This window comes from Lynx canadensis, chromosome A2, assembly GCF_007474595.2.
Source record: "Lynx canadensis isolate LIC74 chromosome A2, mLynCan4.pri.v2, whole genome shotgun sequence".
NCBI classification, from domain to species: Eukaryota; Metazoa; Chordata; class Mammalia; order Carnivora; family Felidae; genus Lynx; species Lynx canadensis.
The window spans coordinates 85,738,764-85,765,391 of NC_044304.2; the positions used below are offsets into that span (position 1 = coordinate 85,738,764).

The 26,628-nt window shown below is 34.1% G+C and overlaps 1 protein-coding gene across 1 annotated transcript in view; it reads right to left on the reverse strand.

Moving 5' to 3' along the window:
- Positions 1–26,628, reverse strand: part of CACNA2D1 (calcium voltage-gated channel auxiliary subunit alpha2delta 1) — a 494,736-nt gene that overhangs the window by 58,220 nt on the left and 409,888 nt on the right. Inside the window, 8 exon segments of the mRNA XM_030307860.1 lie at positions 823–879; positions 3,925–3,989; positions 3,992–3,998; positions 4,256–4,330; positions 6,357–6,434; positions 10,314–10,403; positions 11,820–11,869; positions 12,754–12,832. Coding sequence (XP_030163720.1) covers positions 823–879; positions 3,925–3,989; positions 3,992–3,998; positions 4,256–4,330; positions 6,357–6,434; positions 10,314–10,403; positions 11,820–11,869; positions 12,754–12,832 — 501 coding nt within the window.

Genomic DNA, 26,628 nt, shown 5'->3' on the forward strand with positions numbered 1-26,628 from the left:
AAGAAGTTAAAGTAAAATGAGGTTGAATGGGGTAAAATAGTTTAATAATAGCTTCTCAATATCATACTACCTGTCCATATAATGCCACTAACTTTTTTTAGAGCAATGATAGGATTACATATAAAACATTAAATCATACTGAAATTCCTTCGGAATTCTGAAATTCTATAACTGTAACAATTCTCATACTGTACTGTACTAAACTGTAGGAAGTATCCTCTCTACTGATTATTTTTATGTAATTATAGAAATATGCACACATAAAGTAACATTTAAATTTGTTGACAAAAGCGAAAGATTTTGCAATGAACTTGTCAGGCAATAACAATTTACAATATTTATTTGCAATTCTGGGGCATTTTTAATTAGCTTAAGGGAAGTTTCTCTAACCTCTAATCCTAAAACACACTTTAGAAATTCAAGAAATTTTGGCCTGCAATGTATGGTTTACAGAAACGAGCACACCAGAACTGTCTTTTTATTTCCACTTTGAAGTTAATTTTACAAGCACTTGTTAGGAAAACATGGATTGGACACTAATTTCACAATTTTAATAACAAATTTACTTTAGAAGCCATCTCATTATAGTTGTTCTGATTACGACATTACATAATTTGCTAGCAATCTTAAGTTAGCAAATGCATACCCCCTGCCATCATTAATAATGCTTTGCTCCAGTTTGAGAAATGATGCTCATCTCCACTCATGCTCTGGAAGCTTGATGTCAGGAAAGGCAGCATTAATCAGATGCTTTAGGAAGAGAAGCTTAATCTCAACTCTGATTTAGCGTATTTGAAGCCACTGCTAACTTCATTCAGTTACCTGAACATTGGGTCTCCTTTTTCTTAAATTAATTGTTGGTATACCTACACCAATAGGCTGAAGCAACAGAAAGGTGGTAATTCATCATGCTACATTTCAACACAGGTAAGGCTTCTATCCTACAATCAATTTTGATCAGATATTTCCTTGATCAGCAGCAGGTATCACAGAGTTCATGACATGTCAACAAATAAAATGAATGTTTCAAAATACTGGTGGTGTATAAAAAATGTTATGCTAGTAAAAGTATTCAAAAAATTGTTTAGGAGCATATTTTAGTATCTTCCTTTTTCCTAAAAAAGTACATATTTGGAAAGTGAGAAAAGTATTTTGTCTCAGACAACTTTAATGCTGATTCAAAAAAAAAAATCCTGCAGATTTTAGAATTACATGATTCAAATGTGTTAAAATATAATTATTATAAGATATTGAGAAGTGTCAACATTAAGCCCTTAAAATTTGTGGCTTTGTTTCTGAAGTGTTATCAAATGTTGTATCTGTGGAACTAAAGGAGAATTTAATCCTAACACTGTAGATTTATTTTAAATATTGACTTCTAAAGTGTGGATTATGCACAACTTCCTATACAATAAATATTTATTAGATTGACCAAATAAGTATCTTAGAAGTGTACCCAATCTGGTTATTTTTATGAAACAAAAAGTAAGAAATGTAAAATGCATTTTGGAATAAAGCAGGATGCATAATCCAGTACTTGTCAATGTGGTCATGGTGGAGACATGAGGAGATTAGCAATGATTGCTTAGAAAATTAGATATGTAAAAGGTTTATACCTACTTTATTTCCTGAGATTCTAGCCTTTTTGAAGGATACTCATACTGCCTTCTACAAACTACAAAATTGTACTGAAATAACTTAAGATTATAATTTCAGGAAGAAAACACAAGGCATTCAACAAAGAATACTTGCAATAACACTAGACTTTGACCTTATTTAAAAAAAAGGGGGGGGGGTATTATGGAACAGCATTATCTTCCTTTATTTCTACTGGTAAATTTCTGATGAAAGCACTGAGAATAATTTTGTTAGTATACTAGTGGTTACCGTATCTGTCCTTTGTACTTGTCAATTTGTAAAACAAACAAGATGTCTTACACTCTATCATCCTTTATGCAGTTCTTTGGTCTACCTGCAAAGCATGCACCATCACCCACAAAACACAAATAATGTTTAATCTAATGATGAGAATTCACAGCATATTTAATTCACAAGCATAAATTTCAAAGAACACATCAATTGTTCAAACGTATTTTAATGGTTTTGTAAAATAGTATTTTTCAATATCTTTGTTGCACACTTGCTTCTAATAATTTCCTCTGCAAAAATATGAAAAGTTAACATAGTCCTAAAAAAAAATCACCTGGGCTGTAATAATGCTTTCTATAAAATTTATATTTTTGTTGTAATTATATGAGTGTTAGTAAATTATTCCAAATCTGAGACAAATAGATGTTAACATCAAATAGTAGTAAATTTTTTCTATGTAAATAGTGGTTATCAGAAGAATGTATAAAAGGGGGAAAACCTTTTTCAAATTATTGCCTTTAATGATAGATTTATATACATTGTATGTACATTATTCTCATTATTATTCTTTATTATTTTGTCTGTGATATATTTTACTTCCTTTTGGAGAAGGGGTTAAGACCTACAATCATAAAAATGGGGATCCTTCACACCTTTCAACACGTTACATTGTTACTGCTTTTAAATCACTTCAGTTGTGGGAACATAAATTAAAATATATTGGATATACAAAAACCAAACAATGGCATTGCAAATTTTTAAAAAATCTTAAAAATATTTAAAAAGATACAAATTTTCAACTTGACAAAATCATAGAATATTAGGCTAATCATAAATAACTCTATTAAGAGGAACTTAACAGGACATATTTATAAAGGCCTGTGATAGACTAATGATAATGGGGAGAAATGTCTATACCATTTTTATAATAAAATAACCACTTTAAATATAGTGCAGAATGAGAGGCAGCTACATTTGATTAGCTAATATGTAGATCATGATGGAGTTTATATGGAAATAAATTCCCAAGTGAACTTTTAAAATCATCACATTTCCTACAACCACTTAGTACGTTTTTGCATTCAATATCAATGGTTCTTAATTATCATTGATTTGAAAAGTATTTAAATGACTCAACATTAAATGTATGTGTGTTTATGAATATACTTGTGTATGTCCAAAGATATCACTAACATTAACTATTCGTGACCGAGGGAAAGAAGATAGTATGACTAAATCTGGATGTATTTCCCTCTAGCATGGGTTAAAGTATCTTCAGTGTTATCTCCAAAGTTAAGCAACAACTTGAAGATGCTCATAACTTACAATTATGTAATATGATTTTGCCAGTTTTTATTTCCAGATAAATATATTTCATCCTACCTGTGAAGCACTAATGGAAAGTGAAAGAAGCTGGATAAGACATTTAGGAAAATATTTCATATCTTAGCATAGAGATTAGAATAAAAAGTTCATCTATGTGATTTTGTCACTCTCTGATAACTCCCTGATTAATAAACACCTCCCAGTTCTGAAGCTCATCCCATGGAGTTGTACTTATTGAATTTCATTCCTATTTTTTTAAGCATGCTCAAAAGTAGAAAGAAAAAAGCACTTTGGGAGATGAAAAAGAGAGATAATTACTAGAAAAAAGGGTGATGGAAAATATGATCTGTGCATAGAAGAACATTACTTTTATTTATCAGGTTCACACCCATCTGGGGCAATCTCCTCACTACCTTACAGCCTTAATCAAAATCCCAAGGGGATGTGTGAACTCAGGCATGGGGCGATAATGGCTGTCTTTGAGTTGTGAATATTGGTTAAATATTCCATAGGAATATGGGACAACTAAATTGGTAAGAGAAAATGAATAGTGCTTTCACACTTTCATATATTATAAACTGTGGTCTTGTCATGTATTAACATTACAGACCTAATGTTCCTTTATATTTAGTGCTATATAATGAATTTAAAGATGACAAATCTATTAAGAGCATTAACCATTAATTTTACAGAATTGCATTAATCACTGTAAACAAATTATATACATACCTTTGGCTGAAGATTTGGATGTAATAAAACATAACCATTAGGATCAATTGCAAAATAATAGCCTTGGGGCAGAGCTGGAAAAAAAAAAGATTAAAAATCCCTGGGTCACAGTCAGAAATCACATTCTTTAAAGATAAAAAATTCTTAACACATTTTAAAGCATGAAGAAAGACAGCATAGTATCTTTATATTATTTTAAAGACCTTAACATTTAGTTCATTCGGTAAGTTAACTACATGATTTTTGAGGATTACTTAAATGTTTTATAGACAGCTAAATTAGTACAGAGCTCTAAAATAAAAAGATACCCAAAGAGTAAATTTCATCTTACTGTAAAACGTGGTGTTAGTCGCTTAATATCTTCCAAAGATACATCAACCCCCATCACACCAAGAATTAGCTGGTTCTATAATAAAAGATAGCAAAAAGGTAGTCTATTTTGGATTAAAAAAATGCACATATTTCTATACAATTATTATATATGTTCATCCTTTTGCTTGACAATAGTTATATTCCAATCTAGCTTAAACACTTTTAAGGGTGAAACAGCTTTTGATACCAATTTACAATGATTCCCACCTTTGTTTACCCAGGACTTTATCATTGTAAATGAAATCCTGATGACTGTGGCTAAAATAGAAAATGTAGGGTTTTGTTTTGTTTTTTTTTAAGTAGACATAATGCTCAGCATGGAGCCCAACATGGGGCTCAAACTCACAACCCTTAAACCAAGACCTAAGCTGAAATCAAGAGTTGGACACTTAACCTACTGAGCTACCCAGGTGCCCCAGGAAACTTATCTGATGCCCCTTGTACTCATTATCTCTAATATTTAATTGCTACTGTACAGTCAGTTGTAGCTGTATGTGTGTTTGATAGATACCAAACATGGGCATCCAAGCTTTAGTTGCAAGTCAACAAGGGCTATGTGGCAAACTGCTATCATAATCTTCTCAGGGACATTAAAGACGAAAATGGTGTTAAAATTTAGAATCAGGAATTTCAGTTTTAAATAGAATTATATAAACTAAAAAATAAATTAAAATGTTACAACGAAAATTATAAAATCCATTCAATAGTTATCATGAGAACACCATAAATTTTGCGTAGGTGCACAAACAGTGAGAAAGTTATATCAACTATATTCTTTTGTCATGGACCAATTCTGGTCTCAGCAAACCCTCCAAATTAAAGCAATCCCTTAGTCCATCTGAATAGTTACAGAATTACTCCTTTATGGGTTAAATTATTTAGAACCCAGAGATCTTTTAGAATGACAATGGGTTCCTGGGGCCCCTGGGTGGCTCAGTCAGATAAGCATCCAACTCTTGATTTTGGCCCAGGTCATGATCTCACGATTCATGGGTTTGAGCCCCACATACCGCTCGGTGCTGACCATATGGAGCCTGCTTAGAATTCTCTCTCTGCCCTTCCCCTTCCCCCTCAAAATAAAGAAACTTAAAAAAAAAAAAAAAAAAAAACAAAAACCTAACATTTTTGATGGCCACATTATAAAAGTAAAGAGTTCAACTGAAATTTATAATAACTGAACAATAGTAAGTGCAACAGACTTCATTATGCCATAAACTGGAAATAAATTCCCCTCCAGTCTGGAATGTCAAACAAAGCCTAAAATGAATATATAGTGTTTAAAAAAAAAAATTCTTAACTTGTCCCGCAATCTAAAATTCTTTCTGATGCAATTTAAGAAATAGGAATGCAACCCTACTTTAAAATCAAAAGTACTTTAAAAATGAGTGGAATCTAACAAGTAAAATTTTTCAGAATTTTAAGTTGGTAGCATCTCATTGCATTGACAATATTTCCAGTGCTGCAGAAGTCAACATTTTTATGACACTCATGTAGTATTTTCTTCAATCTTTAAAAAACAGAAAACAAAATAGAGCTCTTCATGTTTTAAAAATATTTTTTGAGAGCTATTCATTTATATCAGATGCTTAAGTTACATGATGATTTAAAAACAAAACAAAACAAAAACTACTGTCTGAATGGGAGCTGGAGGAGGAATGTTTCAATAAAAATACATACATACACCAGAGACAAACATTACCATGGTTTGTTCTTTGGATTTTTCTTTCTGAGCTCCATGGATATCTTAGATACATTTAAAAAATGTGGACACAATAGTATTGCCCATCTGTCATGTAATTACTCCCAGGACTGAACTTGTGTTCTCATCAGTTCATAGTTAAAACAGTTATGTTGAATCCTGACTCTGGGGAATCAGAGAACTTGACCTGCATTTCCTTTTTCCCAGGTGGTTATCACATAGGCAGCTGTTGCCTCTTACTTCTGGTCTCACAAGACAGTTACATTCTATGTATTTCCTTATAGAAATATCTTATCCACACTGAGCTTTGACGTCACAGTTTATCATTTATTATTATTAATTTTATCAATTAACTTTTAACCTTTAAGTTTGTCTTATTTTCAACTTGGCCAGTTATGTTGAAGACCGGAAGAGTTCCAGTAATGACAAGTCCTAGTTCCTAAAAATAGATTCAGAAAGAAAAAGGCAAATTAGACTTACAATTTAAACTTTGTCATTCTGAATTAGTCTTTGGTATTTGACACTGCATTTTATGGTTACATTATAAAGAGACACAAATACCTAGTAAATGATTTTGAAAGCTTTTTCACAATGTTTGTCTTTAAAAAATCAATTAAAACATCTGAGAAATAATGAGAGTCTATTAGGCAGCTATTGAAGCCCACAACCTCTACAATAATAGTCTGAGAGAGCACTGCAAATAACTTAAAATTATAAAAACTCAAATTACACTAAATATTTCAGTAACCCTGCCCCTCCACTCTTTTGTTCACAGGGATTCCATGAACAGAGTGATATGAAAATATTGTTATATAATTTGTTTGCCTTCCTTTGTGTAGTTTCATTCTTAATTTTTTCATGCCCTAAGCCAAAGGTTTCATGTTAAATCATAAATGTATAGCAGAATAAAGAGAAGAAACAAGTTATCAATATCACATCTGCAATCATCTGGTAAATACTATGTTGTTCTAAACAAGCAATAATGCTTCTAAACACCCTCTAAGACAAATAGCATTTTTTGACAAAGTCAAATAATGTAGCTAACTGTAAGCATCAAATGCAATAGTCTGGTCATAAAGCAGTTTAGTCTAACAAAAGTAATGACCTAGTGTCAACCAGCATGTTGATCATTTCAAATATTAAATGAATCCATGGAGATTCGTTGAAATAAGGCGATTTTCAAGTCAGAGGGTTTTTGTTTTTGTTTTTTTTATTACTGCTATCTGCAGCCATTATATATATATATATATATATATATATATATATATATATATATACACACACACACACACACACACACACACATATGTATATATTTACCATTATTACCATATATATATTATATATTATTTACCATTATTTCATGTCAAAACTACATTTAAAAAAATCACACTTTAAAATAATTTAAAAGTTATTATTAAAAATTTCAAATTTGCTGAGAAAATATTAGTAATCGTGTGAATAATGACCCCAAATCCAAATCTCATGACCCTTGTTCTAATTCCAGAAACATCCTGGCTTCACAGAGAAATAGTTTATAATTGTACATGTGAGAAACCCCAAAACAATGGGAACTGAATTTAAAGTGGAAGAACAAACAGAGAGAGAGGCTTTCACCAGAACAAGATACCAAACTGTTTGGGACAAATACAATTAAGGAATCAACCACACATAATTGGTGCATGATGATATACATGTGGGCTCTCTGTTCAGTTCTAAGCACGACTATTCAACAATGGAAACATCCTTCAAAATGCAAATTCATATTCACAATGAAAACTTTCTACCTCAATAAAATCAGATTAGAGATAACTCATAAAACTGGACTCCAAAACACAATTCAGTAAATATTCGTTTTGGAGAGATTTCTATTCGTTATAATGCATAGTTTTAAAAAAGCTAGCATGATACACGATAAAGTGTATATGAGGCAATCATTTTCTGCACATCACTTTGCATTTCTACAGAGTATGGTAATGTGCTTCTAAATATGGTAACATGTGCCCTAAAATGAGACACTAGACTTCTAACATAGGAGATGAAATCATCAATGAACTCATTGGTACCCAATTTCCATTTCCTTCTTCATTGATTAAGCAGACAAAAAATTTGTACAAATTCCTAGGGAACAATTTAGAGAAATAAGACAAGATTTCTGCTCTCCTGGAATTTATCTGGTATTTTTATATTTTCTTGATTCCAACTCTTTTCATCTCTTTTTTTTATCCAAAGAATCTCACTTTATCTCCCAAATAAAATGAACCCTCCACAATATTGTTCCAGTCTGCTCCTGTTCTTAACTCCCATTAGCTCTCAAAGTGAGTGAGGTACCGTTTTTCAACATACCCAGCCCTTGCCTAACTCATACTATACCCTCTTTGTGTGGTTTCACTAGTTCCCACCAATTGTAGAAACTTTACCTTGATTCATATGTTCAGCTAAACTGTCATCATCTTTTAAACTCACCCTACACCACCCCCAAATATATGGCTTCTTTCTTCTGAATTTCCAGAGTTCTTTTCATTTTTTTTTCATTATATTTTGTCTTGGAACGTGTTTACATTTTTTTTCTTAATGTAACCAAGATATACTGACCAGCATATATTGCAAATCTGCCACATGCAGCGATTACAGACAAGTAATTAGAAATACAAGACCATCACTTTTCATTCTCAAGATGGTAAAAGAATGCTCTACGTGTCTCCTGACTAGCCAATTCATGTGCCTCTTTTTTTTTTTTTCTTGCTTTACATTTAGTTTCAGCTTATAGAACAGCATGTTTAGAACCAGAATCTCTTCCTAATGTCATCTGTGCTATCAGTGAGAACCTTACCAACAATGTAGACGTGCCGGTTAATGAACTTCTGGTCATAGGAAATCCTACAGGGCATAATTATTGACTCCTCCTATCATACTCTGTCCTGTGATGGATTCGGAAAAATGAAACATTTTGGCCATAGCTTTAGATGACCATGTGACCTTAAATAAATATGTGATGTCAAGAAGGAACACTGGATGGTAATTTTAGCTAGGATTTGAGGTAAGCAAGCTTCACTTTATCTTTCTTAGCATGCAAAGCTGCTGTTAATAGTGCCTATTTTTCTTCCAACTTCCTGTATATGTTTATTTTACAAGAACCAAATGATAAGTAATTGTAAATGGACTGCGTGTTGCCCTTTGGGGTCACGATTGCATTCAGGGAAGTAGTATCAGCATATAACTGTACTCCAAGGAGGAAAAAGGGTTAGTGAATCAGCATTTACTTTTCAGGGCTTAGGATTTTGGTTCTCTGTGGTATGTTACACATTAGTCAAATCATTAATAAAGTCTTCTCATCAAGATTAAGCATATGTATATATCTTAAGCATGATATTTACTATTTGCAACTTTAATACAAGGAAAGTTGGAGTTACATTAGACAAGTTTTCTCAGTTTCAGCTCTAATGATCTTTTGAATAATTCTTTGTTGTACGTTGCATGCATGTGCATGGGGTGAGGGGACTGTCCTGTGTGGCGTATGACATTTAGGAGCCTCCCTGGCCTCTACCCATGACATGTCAGCAGCAACCCCTGCCCATCCCAGTCACGACAACAGAAAATATCCATAGATATATCCAAATGACCTGTGAGTGGCAAAAACTCCTCCAGTTCAGAACCACTGCCTTGAAATATGATAGGATACTTAGATTAAAATTTGAGTTTCACAATGGACAACTTAACATGTTTCTGTTACATCACACCACATGTGATCATTTTAATGGCTTAGTTCCATAAAAATCTGGGGTTGAATCTCAAACAAGAGATGATATATCAAGAGGCTAAAAGGTTCGTGATTATTTCAGAGTAGGGTCAGATTATCTGCCTATTTGATTGCATGTACTTCTGAGCTTTGTTGGGTCTGGCTTGAGTTGTGGAGGCAATACATGCTTCTGCCAACTGAAGTCTATTATTAAAATATTTCAAAATTTTTGCTTAAAGTCTGCAGTAGCAGGGACTCATTCACTTGACTTTAGGTTTTTTTTTTTTTTACATAAAAATTCAGAAAGTTATTGAAATGCCTGTAAATTCAAGATTTGAGTTGTGAAACTCCACACTCTCAACAGATCACCTAAAAAATAAAGTTAACACTTTACATGTATGGTTAGACAAGACGAGGTTTTTATGTATATTATCTAAATTCTAGCAAAGAAGGGTGTGATAGAAGGACTTTCAGACAGGACTTAATGAATTGGAAAAGATAAATGTCACCTAGAAAGATGCAGAAACGAGCTGTGTGGTTTTGTTAGGACACTCTTTGGTTGAAAAGCCAATCTCTTACCAGTGCATCTAGATACACATTTGTCCACTGGACTTGCTTTGCTTTGTCCCCTGCTAAAACCATTGGTCTTCCCAGAACATCCAAGTACTCCTATATTTTAAAGAAAAAAAAAAAAAAAAAAAAAGGTTAGGGGGTTGAAAATAAGAAATGCCGTAGTAAAAACAAAAACAAAAAACTCCACAGAAGAAAATTATCTAGAGTTAAAAATGAATATGGAATCAAAGTTATTAAGGGAGTAAGTGTATAATCATTTAATTGCTATTTTGGGTATACCATAAATGGTACGTCTACATACTTTGAATCAACAGTACTTAACTCATATTATTTATACAGTAGATCTACCCCCGTTTTTTTTCTAATACCAAAACATTCTTTTTCTAAGGTACAGCCAATGATAGGTGAAATACGTTCCTTGTGAATTGTTTTATGTTAATCTAAACTATTTAAGGCTCTGTGATTTACTGGATGGAAGTGCACAAATTTGAAATCATAAAGCAGCCACATACTTGCTTTCATATCACAGACTGTTTGGCTGAAATTCAAAACTACATTTAAACATATCAAAAAATAAATGCAACACTGTGCCAAATAAGACATCAGACTCTAGTGCAGCTGCTGTTTCATTTCAACATAAAACACAGTCAGTATTCAGTTCCACAAATGCCATGTTATTTGTGCTACATCTTGCCTTAGTCTATTTTGTGGATCTTCAGTTATGTTTAAAATTGAGTAATGGTTTTAAATTGTAACTTATGAATGCTTGAAAATAATATATATTTATATTAACTTAGTTGCTTCAATCTATGAAGTTATTTAACAGGCATATTTTCAGTTGAATGGTTGTAGAAAAATTCTCTCCTCGTTGCAATTTTACTATGTTTGAGAGAGCCAGCAGGCTCCATGCTGGGTGTGAAGCCTGACGTAGGGCTCGATCTCACAACTACGAGACTATGAAACGAGGCAAAAGCCCAGAGTCAGGCACTAAACCAAATGAACCACCCAGGCACCTTGTAGGTTTATTTTACATAGGTAGATACATCTGCAGGGGTTATTTAGGAAGTATTTAAATTCTGATTAGAATCTGGTATAATTTGTTCAGATTAATTATTGCTTCCTTTTCTTTGTGGTATCTGCAACTGGAAGAAACTCACTTAAATGATCTGAAATGGGACCAAGTTCAAATTAAATGAAATGAGATTGCTAGTAAATTTTCATTTTACTTATTTTCTGTGATGTTTTTAACATCTGAAAAGAACACATGTAGTTTTTCACCTGAGTTTTGAATATTTGAAAACACTGGGAACCTTGATGTAATAATAATCAATATACATCACCATGATACTCATCCTTTTATTACAAATATTATGGATCATTTTTTCATTTTCACCTATTTTCTCCAATTGAACATATTTAAAACAGAAAAGAAACATCTTATTCTTTGAGAGAATAATTTCAACAAGTTTTAAATACTTTGTGTTTAAAACTTGTAATAACTTGTAATCATACCTGAGTATTGATTCTTATCGCTCCAATGGAAGGAATTTCATAGTAATAACCTGAAACGTATACATATTTTTATATATAGAGAGAACATCACAATAAATGACCACAAAATTTTTTTTCTGGCTTCAGAGGAGAAAAGGCCATGTTTTTTTTCACTTTGAATTCAACAAATACTAATATACCAATATCATAGATGAATGTGGAAAATGTTTCCTTAACGCATATCCCTAACAAATGCACAGGCTTTGTGACAAACTCCGCTACATAACTTAAATTGTATCAAATAACTGTGATTTTTCTATAAAACAGTAGGGAACCTGGCATCATTTAAAATATTTTTATTATTGGAGAAATTATTAAAGATACATGATAATGGTATCTGACAATTATTGTATTCATATAAAATACTTGCCTACACAGGACTTTCCTAATAAACTGAGGTTCTTTTTATTGTTATATGATCAGTTTGTCAAATAACATCTTGTTTTGTTTTGTTTTCTGTGTATATGGGAAATATGGACTCACTACACAAAATCTGAATTACCTAGGAATGTGTAAGAAGACTTTAAAAAAAAACTTAACCACTTAGAAAAAATGTACAAACATGTCACACTTTCTCATATGTAAGTTTTATATAATTCATATATTCTTTCATTCTTATTTGATAAGTATTTACTTGATAAGTAACATTAAGTATCTAATGAAACACTGAATGATATTAATATACCATATCATATACCATATGATCAAATGTCTGAATTTTTATACACTGTCACATGATGTCAATGTTCTCTACAGAAAATTTGTTCAACATCTTAGGCTTGTCTCTCTTCCGATAAACATTAGCTACAACTTTATATTAAATGATAAGATGTAGAACTAGCATCTATCAATTGTTTTTTAGTAATAAATGTGGTGGAGAAAAGAGATCTGTTACCTTTATTTTCACAGGCCATCCACTGAATAGGTCCTCTGTCATAATTATGTTGGCCAACTGAAAATGTGAATACACGTACCTGGTGAAGTGAAAAAGAGGGATCTGTTAGGCTGCATAAAATGGAACCAAATGGCAACACAAAACAGCTCAACCAAAAAATAAAAGCATGCTTTTCAGGTAATTAATGGGACAAGAAAAATGAAGGCCAGTAAATCTTTCAGGAAGTCACCAGACAGAAACCACATAACCTACACTCAACACAGACTTTAGTTACTAAATTTGAGATGGCACTTGGGTGCCCCACACCATGTCCCAATCCTATGTCAGAATCATGACTAAGGTTTCATTAGCAGAAATGGGATATTTTGGGCCCAACCAGCTACACCTGTCTCACCTGGTTAAAACATATCCACATACCTAGCCACTGCAAAAAATAATAAGTAAAAATAGTAATTCCCATTTCATAAATATGTGGGGTTCAAAAAAATTTTTTTAATGTTTGTTTATTTTTGAGAGAGACAGACAGAGCGTGAGCGGGGGAGGGGCAGAGAGAGAGGCAGACACCGAATCTGAAGCAGGCTCCAGGCTCTGAGCTGTCAGCACAGAGCCCGACACGGGGCTCGAACTCATGGACTGTGAGATCATGACCTGAGCCGAAGTCGCCTGCCCGACTGAGCCACCCAGGTGCCCCTCATAAGTATGTGTTTAAAACAACATACAGAGAAAGGAGGTCATTATAATTTTAGTTGCTTAAGGCAATCATACTTAGTGATAGTTTCAACTACCTCCACACCATGAAAATATTTTGTACATACATATAGGATTGTGATATTGGTTATATTACTAACTTTCTACAAAGATGACTAGCATCTATAAATAAGTATGTTAAGCTTCCAGGATTTTTAAAGAGAATCAAAATATTGGCTGTTTCTAATGTGATGCAATACATGTAAATATTTTAAAACTATTCAATTCAACTGAGGTTGATTTTAAATTATAGGAATTTAAATGTTTACTGGAAGCCATTATATTTAATTATAAAATACTCTAATTTTATAATAATCTAGAATAAATTCAATGTCACAAATGCTTAATAAAATGCCCATTTAGCATATATTGATTTTTACCAACTTAGTAATCTAAGAAAACCAGTATTTTAAGGTAAACATTTTAGCCTTTTCTAAAGATAAACATGCAGAAAATCACTTTTCCATGAATTCATGTTCTGGTTTGAACTATGTTAACAGCTTTTCTCTAATTCATGCCGATTGACTGTTTGAACTGACATTTTCTAATTGCTTTGCCTGTTTCATCTTTGCACATGACTGCAGAGCACAAATCTCAAAAGAGACTTCACATCTGTTTTCTGTTCCTCCACTGGTCGTGGCCACACAGAGATCACTTCATAACAATCCTGCCCCAAAATGTACATGGGAGATGTTGCTGTTTCACTTGTAAAGTTTTATGTGAGTCACCCTTAAGCTGCACAGGTTTGCCTCAGCTAGTTATGTGAGAAGCCATTTGGTGGACACATCTGAATTTTAATCATCTCAAATTCTAAGGGCAAGTGACACATTCTAGGTTGACAGAACTCAGTGACACCTATTTACCTCCACTCCCTCAATTCCTCAAAATGTCATAGCTTCATTTTCTTAAATTTTGCACATTTATTTTCTTGGCTCTCTATATAGTTCATATTTCAATATAGTGTCACTTCTTATGTAGCTGAACTTACTCCTAAATGGAAATATTTTTGTAAACAGGTATGCCACCCGACTGATAATTCAATTTAACTGCTATACCTTAAACAATTGTCACATGAATTCAGGGAAAAAACCCAGATGCTCCAGAAGGCACTTGGGAGATCTCCTTCGTAATGAACACTTGAAAGCATGTCTCAAATTTTCAATTTAAAGCACTGCTTTGTCTTGGTGTCTCTCTTACCACAACAGTGTTCGGGTAAAATATTTTCCACTAAGTATTTTCAGATAAAAAAAAATGAGGCTACATGAATTATTATATTTATATCCCTGGAAGGTAAGTATTTCTACTAACATAGGGGTTATACTTAGACACAGCACATAATTCTGACTGATGCTAATTCATCAAACAGTCCAAATAAACACGACTCAGCCAAAAAAACCTACCAGTAAAAACAAAACAAAAACTTCCCCCAAACAACAAAATACTTGTTGCTTTGTTTTACTCCAAAACTTTTGCCTAAGCCCCAGGTTTGCACATAGAAAGATCTGGGAAGTCATCCAAATTAAGAAATTCAGAATTGGAGCTGGGTGTAGAGGTGTAAAATTTTAAAGCACACTAAACATTTTGTGTGTGTGTGTGTGTGTGCCTCTTTTGTGTTCATTTTCCACATATATCCTCAGCCATTTGACTGAAAGTGGCATTAACGGACTGATTTATTCCCATATTACAGATTTATAATCTGTACCCCTTTCCTTAATTTTTATTTGCCTTACTGTAGACTTTGTTAAAGACACCATTGTTCTGAAATTTCCCTCTCAATGGTCACTAAAATCTTAAGAACTACAAATTCAACCTTCTTTTTGTAATTTCTGCAACTGCCTTACCATTACTATATTTCCAAGATCTTTCTAAAATACCTAAGATGCTTATTTTTCTCTTGGTAGATACACACATTGTGCGCACACACACACGCACTGTATATATTTTAATGATTTTATAGAATGCTTAGAATTTTCTAATTTCATAAATATACACCTAGTTGAGAAAAAATTCAATATAAAGCACCCTAGCTTTTAAACTCTTTATATAACAGTGAAAACAAACCAACATAAAAACTATTTCAATCCCAACTGCCACACTCCTGTTGCATTTGTTTTGCTTTACACATTTTGCCAGGTTATGTGAAAAGAATTTTAACTTCACTGATTTCATACACATGTGCAGTATACATGTTACAGTGCATGTTCACGATAAACTCGTGAAACTTAAAAGACTACGTTTGCACCCTAACTTTCCACTTAGAATTTTAAATGGTTTCGTTCTACCTAGTCTATGCTATATTACTGCCACCCTGTGGAACAGTGAATAAAGTAACTCTAAAATTCCTAATGCCAAATCCACAGACATGATGGCTGTCCCTTTATTCCTCTGACATTTTCCACTTCTTCAAAGGTATTGTTCTTGTTTAGTTATAAATTTGGGGAAATCGAACAAGAGTAGTTTCTTGAAATATGCCCAACGTAAGAATTAAATCACATTCTCAAAGATCTCTATTGTTAGGGTTTTTAATTAGTATATTTGCATGGTCCTATTTAAAAACAAGTAAATGACATAGAAAATCACTCAAAATACTTAACGAGTAGTCGCACAAGCTAACTATTTCATCTAAAGTCTCAAGCAAGTTATTTACTTTAAACCATGCCTACCAAGGCAAAGACAACTTTGGTGGAGGAAAAATTTCTTTACTCATGCCTAGTAGTACATTTGTAATCACACTATGAGATTCGTGTAACAAATGCATACTGGAAACTTTCTAAGCGAAATAGTGCTAGAAAATGTGTTAAATGTTCCCTCACTAATCTGGATGATTTTAGTTAAGCTCAAGTTTCAAAATGTTTGCTTCTTTGAGAGTCATATATGACTCAGTCATAAATGGGCTTAAAATTATTTTTCATAATCCTGGAGATCAGAGAAGTAACATGGGAAGATAGTATTGGATAAATACTTGACTGGGCTGGAACAGTACTGTATATATCGTACCTGTTAAAGTGCCATATATAAAAATGAAAATAAATATTAAATGACAAAAAAAAATGAAGAGCTGCTTGAGTGGTTTCAACTCCTTACCATATGGATCGAAGACAGGCTTTGGTGTTATTCAAATTAAATCTGTTTGTTATAACATGGAGCCTAAACTAGGCTAATAGTCAGCTAGCATACTGAAAATGTGGACAGTTTCATTACACTTATATCATGTTAAATCCCTAATCTTTTTATTTTATGTTATGCAGACTTGTTCAGTGAATGTCAGCAAACTTTTTGAGGCAAAATAAAGTATACTTAATACACGTACCTTTTATGTACTCTATTATTCTTAGGGAATGAAAACTTTCTCCTCAGTTTTGTCTCGTGATTAGTTACATAAGCACATTCAAAAAAGTTAGGTATATAATTTTGCCTTCAGTTCCTTTAAAAACCAATTTTTCTCTTAACAGATCACTGTAATTCCAACAGTCTAATGTTGAATGTCAAGCCTGGCCCAGTTGACCAGAGAAAACTTTTAATTAACAACAAATTTGGAATATATTTAAAATATATTATTTTAGTATTAAGTTTGATATTATTTTAAACAAATAAGACATATTATTAATTTTTTTTTCTTATAATACACCACTGTTTTATAACTTTATCCTACAATTTTGAACTTCTGCTAATCTGTTTTGTTTTGTTTTGTTTGTTGAAGACTAAAATACTTGTCTTCAATTAAGATTTTTCCAAAGCCACAGGGTCAACCTATTTTAAAAAGCCATAGGAATTTCTTGTTTCCCAGCAGAACCCAGTTACTGGAAACTGTCACCTCAACAATTATCAGTTACCCAGAGTTCAAGTTTAATTTACAATAGGCAAATCTCCAAGGAATAATGGAAATGAGACTATGAAGAAAAGAGGCCAATAAAACTAAAATAAAAACTTCAGCTATCGAAACATGTTAGAAAAATGATGTCAGAAATGGGTTTTATTAATTTACTGTGTGTACTAAAATTTTTGGCATTAAGCCTATAAAAACACTAGATTGGACTGAATATTTTAGGAGAAATTTCTACAGCGGTTTCCATAATTCACAAGTGTACCAGAATCTGGAGCCTTCGAATAACCCACATCCCTAGTTTTATAGCATTATGAAATAAATAAAAGTGTCCAAATTCACCTTTCACACTTAATTTATTTTATAAAGCCCAACGATCTGAAAGCTACTTGCAGCCTGCAGAGTTTTGATGGCTTAGTTTAATCCATCTTAACCTCTTAACGCTGTGAAAAGCATGTCCCTTAGTGGTCAAGTCCGACTACACAGAAGGCTCTTGGGTGGGCAAATGATGATTGGCACAGCCACAAGGCGGCCCGGGAGAAAGAGACAGATGACCAGCTATGTGCAGTCCGCGAGACGTTATGAAATTCGGATTACAGATCATTTAAATTCTTAACTCTGCCACTTAGTAGCTGTATGACTTTCAACAAGTTATTTAACTTCTCACATTTTGGTTTTTGGATTTCCAAAATGGGGATGATGGTAATGGCAATAAAAATATTTTTATCCTATGATTATTCCCATTGTAAATGAAAGGATACATATAAAGCTCTTATGGTACATGGAAAATTATAAGATCAATCAATATGAACTATGGTAACGAAGATGATGATGATGAAGAGAACTACAACTTCTAGAGTCAAATTATCAGTATTTCACGGGCAACGTTTTCCATCAGTAACACAACAGCATTCCATGCCTCAAAAAGAACTCAAAATCATTCAAAATGACACCTTTCTAGAGGAGCAACTTTGGCTTGCTTTATTACATTTAGCGATAAATTAAAGACAAGACGCCAATATTGTCTAAATGCCACTGTGTCCATATGAGATATGTGTATAGGAAAGTTCCAGTCATCTGACAAAGGCAAGAATTTAGTCAAGGACTGTTGAATTTGTGCAAGCAAATAACAACAAACCACTTTAAAGAGGAAAACAAAATGCATTCGTCATATAGGTTTTGCAGTCGTGACCTTTTTTTTAAATTTTTTTTAATGTTTATTTTATTTATTTTTGAGAGACAGAGAGAGACAGCATGAGCAGGAGAGGGCAGAGAGAGAGACAGGGAGACCCAGAATATGAAGGAGGCTCCAGGCTCCGAGCTGTCAGCACAGAGCCTGACACACGTGAGGCTTGAACCCACGAGCCGTGAGATCGTGACCTGAGCCGAAGTCGGCCGCTCAAAGAACCAAGCGGATTTATCTCTCCCATGTCCTCCATGTTGCATGCATAATGACATAGATACACGCCTTGGGATTATGTTGGTACTTAAAAATTATTAACAACGATTACAATGAATCACCCTCACGTTATCAGGTAATAAGGAAGTGATTTCTAGTTCTCCTACCCTCTGCATACATTTATAGTTCATGATAAAGGAAGAATAAGTGATGGGTACACTGCATTTCCAAGCAATCTGTAGCTTGGCCAAGACTATCATCAGCTGGGAGGTCGGAAAATAAGTGATAGACTGATTTAGTTTAGACATGCTTGGGTAAGGCCAAATACTTCATTGACACTGATAATGAGAACACTCATGAAAAACTGTGTGTCAGACTTATTAGAGTGTATGGAAAGATGCCATCAATACAATCATATTTTATATAAACTTAAACCTCCCTACTTATAAGATGATACATGCAAGAGTGGAACATCAATTCTGCTCCATGTTTGAATTACATGGAAGTAAATATTGATGAGATGATTATCTTTAATTTTTTTTAATCTTTAAGTTTATTTTACTTATCTTTGAGAGAGGGAGAGAGAGAGAGTGCACGAGCAAGGAAGGGGCAGAGAGAGAGGGGAAGAGAGAGAATCCCAAGCAGTCTCTGCACTAACAGGGCGGTGCCAGATGGCAGGCTGGGTCCCACTAACTGTGAGAACATTACGTGAGCCAAAATCAGGAGTCGGCCTCTTAACTGACTGAGCCACCTAGGTGCCCCTAAATGATTATCTTTTAAAAGAAGAACAAAGTTATTGCGTTGTTCTTACATTTTTTTTTATTTTTGTATAGTTTACCTTAGGAGCAGATTGTGTATTTACAGGTATGTCTGCCATATCAGTAAACATTTAGCAACTACTATGCATCCAGCACTGTGCTACCCTCAAAGGATTCAAAAGTACATTTACAAATCAGCATAACCCCTACTTCATAGAGCTTCAAGCTCACCTCATAATGTGATGTTAAGATGATTTATTGTAATTGTCATCAATAAAGGTAAAATACCAACATAATCCCAAGGCATGTATCTATGTTACGTATCCACATGTAAGATGTGACAGGAATATCTGTTCGGTTCTTTAAGATAATATATATAAAACCTACAGGACTATTGCATTTTGCTTTTCTTTTTTTTTTTTTTTTTAATTTTATTTGAGAGAGAGAGACAGACAGACAGACAGACACAGTGGAGGGAGGGACAGAGGGCACAGAGAGAGAATCTCAATTTGAGAAAGAGAATCTGAGAGAGAATCTGCTCAGTGCAGAGCCTGACAAGGGGCTCAATCCCACAAGCCTCGGATTATGACCTGAGCCAAAACTAAGAGTCAGACGCTCAACAGACTGAGTCACCTGGGCCGCCCCTGTTTTTCTTTTTAAAGTTGTTCTGTGTTATTTTTTAGAACAAGTTCCTTCATCGAGAGAAGTTCAAAATAAGAGAGCAGATAAATAATTAATCAAAAATGGTAACCTGAGAGAACGAAAACAGAGGAAAGATGGTGTTGAACACAGAATGATAATGGGGTATGTGGGAAAAGGAGTGCTCTATGCTCTAGGAAGACTGAGCAGATATCTATGGTAACTGGAATGCTTAATCTGAGAAGAAAGCAGCTTCAGAAAAAGCAGAAGGGCGTGCCTCTTTAGGTCCATCGATTTAACAAAAACAAAAGGCCATCCTGATTCTCGGTGATACAATTCTATCCAGAGATTAATTCAAGTGTATTTTCTTTACATTTTCTGTATGTCTTCTTATATACTGTTTGCTTCATGTAACACTCAACTTCCATTTTTCACTAGATTTTAGATAGTAAGGATTCTGTAAAATGTTTGGTAGTAGTATTACACCTGAAGAGAATGTGTCTGATAATATTTTCCTTAGTTCAGGGAATAAAGTATCAACATTAATTTTATACTAAGAGAAACAAGTGTAAATAAATCTGTGAGAGAGGAAGACAGAAAGACACACACACACACACACACACACACACACACACACACACAACTTTGACATGGATAATCTCTCTGCTGAGGGGCCAATGTTACTGTTGATTCCTGTTATCAACTCTACAGTAACTCCAGCATAAATAACACATTTGGTTTTTTTGAACAAAAGCATATTTTCTATTCTAAAGCTGAAAAGTTCTTAGTAACTGCTGCAAGTGGCAAAATGTCTAAAATGAAGCTTTTTAGAAGCAGTGCATTTGTTACCCGGTATTACAATGTTTTACAAATCTCAGCGCAGCATATATTTAAACACTGCTTTCAAAGGCTTCATTCTTGCCCGATGGAGAAGCCAGGCAAAGACAGTAGAGAAGGCAACAAATCACTTTACTTACCATCTGTTGAAAAATTAATTGACAATTTTCACTGTTACTATATAAAACACATACCCAGATTCCATAATTTGTAACTTGGTTTAGATTTTAGTGGGCTACAGATTATTTATTTCTACTATGGATCTGACAAATAGGAAAGACTTTGCTAATCATTTTTTAAATAACTAAAAAAAGTAACAATGCATCTGTCATGCCGTTATAATTTTGGCGACACTTTATTTTGAAATCCATGCATCATATTTTCCATTTGTTCTTATTCAATTTACTGGTTATTTTGAAATTTTCACGTTACAAATTGTTGATGCTTTTGCATTTTTTGATTAATTCTGAGAAGTAAGCTAGGCATCAGAGGACTATTTTCTAACTGGCTAGACAATCTTAAGTGTGTACTGTTAACCAATCTTTTTGCCATTCTACAGAAAATCAAATATCTTTAATTTTGCTAGGCCTGGGAATTATCTTTCAACTCTGTGTCTGGTTTCACTTTCCTTTATTCATTTGTTTGGATTCTGTGATAGAGTTCATTTTAGTTTTGGCACCATTTTTAAGGAAGTGTCGTACACGCGGGTGAACCCTAAGGAACGGGACTGCTGCAGGTAAAGATCGTAACGTGAATGCATTTTAATATGGAACAGCTGTGTGAAGAGATTAACATAGACTCAGTTTTAAAGCCGTACCTATCTATAATCAGGTAGATTAATTCCCAAGAGTAATACACTTCCAAAGAATCCAAACATTTTGTTCTAATTCTTAAACCTTTTGGCCTCATTAAATTGTGCTGTATATCTGCAGCCTCATTCATCAGCTCTCCGGATGCACCTCATCACACTTACCTGGGTTGCTCTGAATGATTTCTAATGTCATCTGGGTGAAAAATGAATGTAAATGAAGCATTCAGCAGCCACGTTTATGCCAAGCAAGAGGCTTGGGGGGAGGGGGGTAGGCAGAATTCAAAGAGTAGTTTTCAGAGTTTTCTGTTAAACCTCATCCAACTTTATGACTTGGTAATTTTGATATTTTTTGAAAACACAAGGGAACTTTGTTTTAAAGGACGTCTTTTAAAATAAAGTTATAATCAAATAGAGAATTTTTAAGAGTATTGAAAGCATTTTACTACATCTATCAAATTTTATTTTTGCACACTGGCCATTTGACGTTTATTTATTTTTGGGACAGAGAGAGACAGAACATGAACGGGGGAGGGGCAGGGAGAGAGGAAGACACAGAATCGGAAACAGGCTCCAGGATCTGAGCCATCAGCCCAGAGCCCGACGCGGGGCTCGAACCCACGGACCGCGAGATCGTGACCTGGCTGAAGTCGGACGCTCAACCGACTGCGCCACCCAGGCGCCCCTGCACACTGGCCATTCGAAAAATAACATGGCTAGGGAAATTCTGAGTAATAGATTATGCAACAAATATTAATTATGCAGGTATGGGATTGGTAATACAGGGTTCTAGATCCTGTCACCATAAACATCTTTGCTGCAAGCAATTTCACTGCAAACATTTTGCGGCGTAAATATTGGCTTTAAGGCAATTTCACCATAAAAGATAAAATCATGAAATATAAAAGAGGGTCATTCATTTAAAAAGACACAACGAAAGATGGAAAATGAGTAACAAGAGATGTAAAGGAATTTATTTTGCGTAATACAAAATATTTGAATTCGTTCCAAACGTATAATGTGGATTCAGAGCGATACTGCAAAATTCACTGCTCTTATTTTGTGGGTTAACCTAAACACTGGTCTTCAAAGTCATTCATTCATTGTGTTATACTTGTTTTGGTTTTTTTGCTTGTTCATTTGTCTCTTCCCTCGGCATTATACTTTTTTTTCCTCCTTTGTTTGCTAAAATCTCTTCCTTTGTTAAGAGAGGTATCAGTTTCCAAATACTAGGATGCATAATTGTCACTCAGTTTGCATTTTTTGTGTGTGCTGTGAAAGCCTTCTACACTGTTGTTTCTTCTTGGCATACTGGCACATATCCATTGATAGACATTCCAAAGTTCTATAGGAAATGTGGGTTTACAACTCTGTGTCACAGTATATACCACTGTGAGGGCTAACAGTTATGTAATACAGAAATACATAGAATAATCACAATTATACAGAATTATACAGTATAATACAGAAATACACACAATAATGCATTGAAGGAGAAAGAAATCTGACTTTCAACCAGTTTGAAAAAACAGAACTGTCAAACCAAACTACCAATCAATTATTATTTTTTTATCTCTTATGGCAAAATTGCCTTATGGCCATTTAGTTATGAGGTGAAAATAATTGCAAAGAAAATCCTTGTGGCAAAGATGTTTATGGGATTTTTGCTTATGGCAAAAACACTGAACATTCTGGGTCATGTACACCCTTACGTGACAAAGGTAGACAATTAATTATCTTCCATATCAGTATCTGTGGGCTGTGACTCTCTCAGACTGAGTGGGTGGGTGGGTGGGAGGTAGGGAATTCTGAATAAGGAGAAGTTAGAAAGGGGTCCTCAAATTCATTCACAGCCATTTGAAGTCATATATGAAGTGCGTATATATATATATATATATATATATATATATATACATACACACACACACTACTTTTGGTGGGTATATATACATACTCTATGCACACATATGCCCTTAGCAAAAGCAATTAACTATACAAAATGATGTCTTGGCCAAAGAAAAATACACTCAAAGGCCCGACTTAAAAGTGATCTTCTGCTATCATCTATTCACTGTTAATTGATATGGAACATGCGAATACCAACAGATGATTTTTTTTGTTTAATAAAGTTTTCCCACATGAGAAAATGCGGGAAGCCATTACACTTCAAGGTAGAGTTCGTAAGAAGGACAAGACAGCAATTTTGCTATAAATAATTACTACTTGTTCAGTTCAGGAAGCTATGATCTGCATCTATCTGTCCCTCCTCTTTCAAGGATCTCTGTCAATTACTTTTCTGTTTTGTATCTATAAGCTTTCCCTGTATGTCTCTTTATGAACCTGTAACACAGAATAATGAATTAGCTCTTCCATCCTTAAAAACAAAGTATGGAGATACACACACACACACACACACACACACACACACTCATACCTGTGTGTGTATCTAAACTATGACCTTGAGTTGATGGTCTTAATTCCCCTGTGATATTTGCAAATATTTTAGACAAAAATGTTTTATATTCAGATTTCCCTTTTCTCACCCCTCGTTTACTTCTCAACCACCAGCTGGCTTTTATTCATACAATTTTATATTAGAAAGCTCATGCCAAAGTAGCACACATGGTCTCTTGTTACTGGAGATACAATGGACAGAGGGGATGCCCATTTAAAATAGATTAGGGGTGCCTGGGTGGCTCAGTCGGTAGGCATCCAGCTTCAGCTCAGGTCATGATCTCACGGTTTGTGAGTTTAAGCCCCACAAGCTGTACTGACAGCTTGGAGCCTGGAACCTGCTTCAGATTCTGTCTCTCTCTCTCTCTCTCTCTCTCTCTCTCTCTCTCTGAAGTAAATAAACTTTAAAATGTTTTCAAAAATAGATATAGGGGCGCCTGGGTGGCTCAGTGGGTTAAGCGTCTGACTTTGGCTCAGGTCATGATCTCACATTTGGTGGGTTCGGGCCCTGCATCGGGCTCTGTGCTGACAGCTCGGAGCCTGGAGCCTGCTTTGGATTCTGTGTCTCCCCCTCTCTTTACCCCTTCTCCACTCGTGCTCTGTTTCTCTCTGTCTCAAAAATAAATAAAAATTAAAAAAAAAATTAAATATGCATAAATTTGTATGTACGGATATATCTGTGTATGTAGGTAAGTATATATGTATAAGTGTGCTTATCACAAAAACTTTGCTACAGCCACTGAAATTAGAATCACAGAAACAATCAAGTATCTAATTCCAAGAACACCTTAATGTTTATGTTAGGTAAAAATAACAATTAAATATTGCAGAAACTAAGCATTAATTTTCAAAGTTGCTTTGGCATTAATACAAGTGTGTGCCCTTAAGAAAAGTGTGTGTCCATAAAGCACAGGAGTCAGTATGTGAGCAAACAGAGAGACTGTTGCATAAGACTGGGTTCATTAGTTTCACAAAAGTGAATGTGATATGAATCGTTTATCATGTGGTTTACTATGTCACAAAATGCTTTGTTTAATAGTTTAGTTCCTATAAAAGATGAAGGGGATGAGAAGCAGTGTTTCAAGATATTAATATTTAGACTGGACTTTTTTAGGATGCATAGAAGGAAAAATGGCTTTAAACCAGTAAATTCTTCATTTATTCAATTAAACAATTTGTGATAGAGGATAAAAACTATTGCTTTCCTGATTACATAAATCCTCTTGTATTAAAACAAGGAAAAAAAAAAAAAACGTTAATGCTATGCCTTCAAGACATGTTATTGTGTTAATCCTGGATGCAAATACAGTTTTCAAGGAGAAAAAAATTACAAATGTAGATGAAAATTACTTCTCTTTTTATACATTTTTTATTAATTTAAATTTGTTAAAGTATATACTCCTTAAAATCAAGATTTGTCTGTGACAAATTCTGACATAATATGTAAAATTCATTGCCACATTAATTTAAGAATTCTTCCATTTTATTTTATTTTTAAAATTTTTTTTAATGTTTATTTATATTTGAGAGACAGAGAGAGACAGAGCCCAAGGAGGAGAGGGAGACACAGAGTCTGAAGCAGGCTCCAGCTCCGAGCTGTCAGCACAGAGCCAGACACGGGGCTCGAACTCACCAATTGCGAGATCATGACATGAGCTGAAGTCGGTCGCTTAACCGACTGAGCCACCCGGGTGCCCCAAGAATCCTTCCATTTTAAAAGAAGAAAAATATCCAGAAGTAAGTGAGATTCCCGGTGGTAGGTTTGGATGATACATTAATAAAATAAAAGATGATTTATCTAAACTTGTATCCGTTTAAAAACAGTGATCTAAATGGTGGGGCTTGTACTTATATACTTCTATCATAAAATCATATTCTTAAAATTATGACTAAATTTAAGGTGCCAAAAGTTCACTTCCAAATGATGAAAGTAAGATTAACTACTAGAATTTTGAGTTACAGTTGAATATTGATTAAATTTGTTTTATTTGAGTTCTTTAAAATATGGTAATGTTAGAATTATTTAGAACATTTAAATAAGCTGAAAATTCCCTGCCCCAAGTTATTTTCATAATTACATGTTTGTCCTATAATAGAAATCCTGCTTCCAACTTTTGTGAGATAGTCTCAATTCATTTACTGTCATGCATTAAAAACTATCTCCAAATCTGAACTCGCTGCTGGATACCTAGAGTTCAGAGGTAAACAAAACACAGGCCCAGTCTTGTGGGATCTAGTAATCCAGAGAGGGGACCAAGGAGAGCTCCCATGGGGAGAGTACAGTGTAAGGGACATGTAGGATCCCATACAGTGTGCTTTGGGATCAGAGCACAAGCATCCAAACAAGCCTGAAGGGGAGGGGGGTGTCAGGGACATCCTCCAGGGGGTGATGATTGCCCTGAATTTTGAA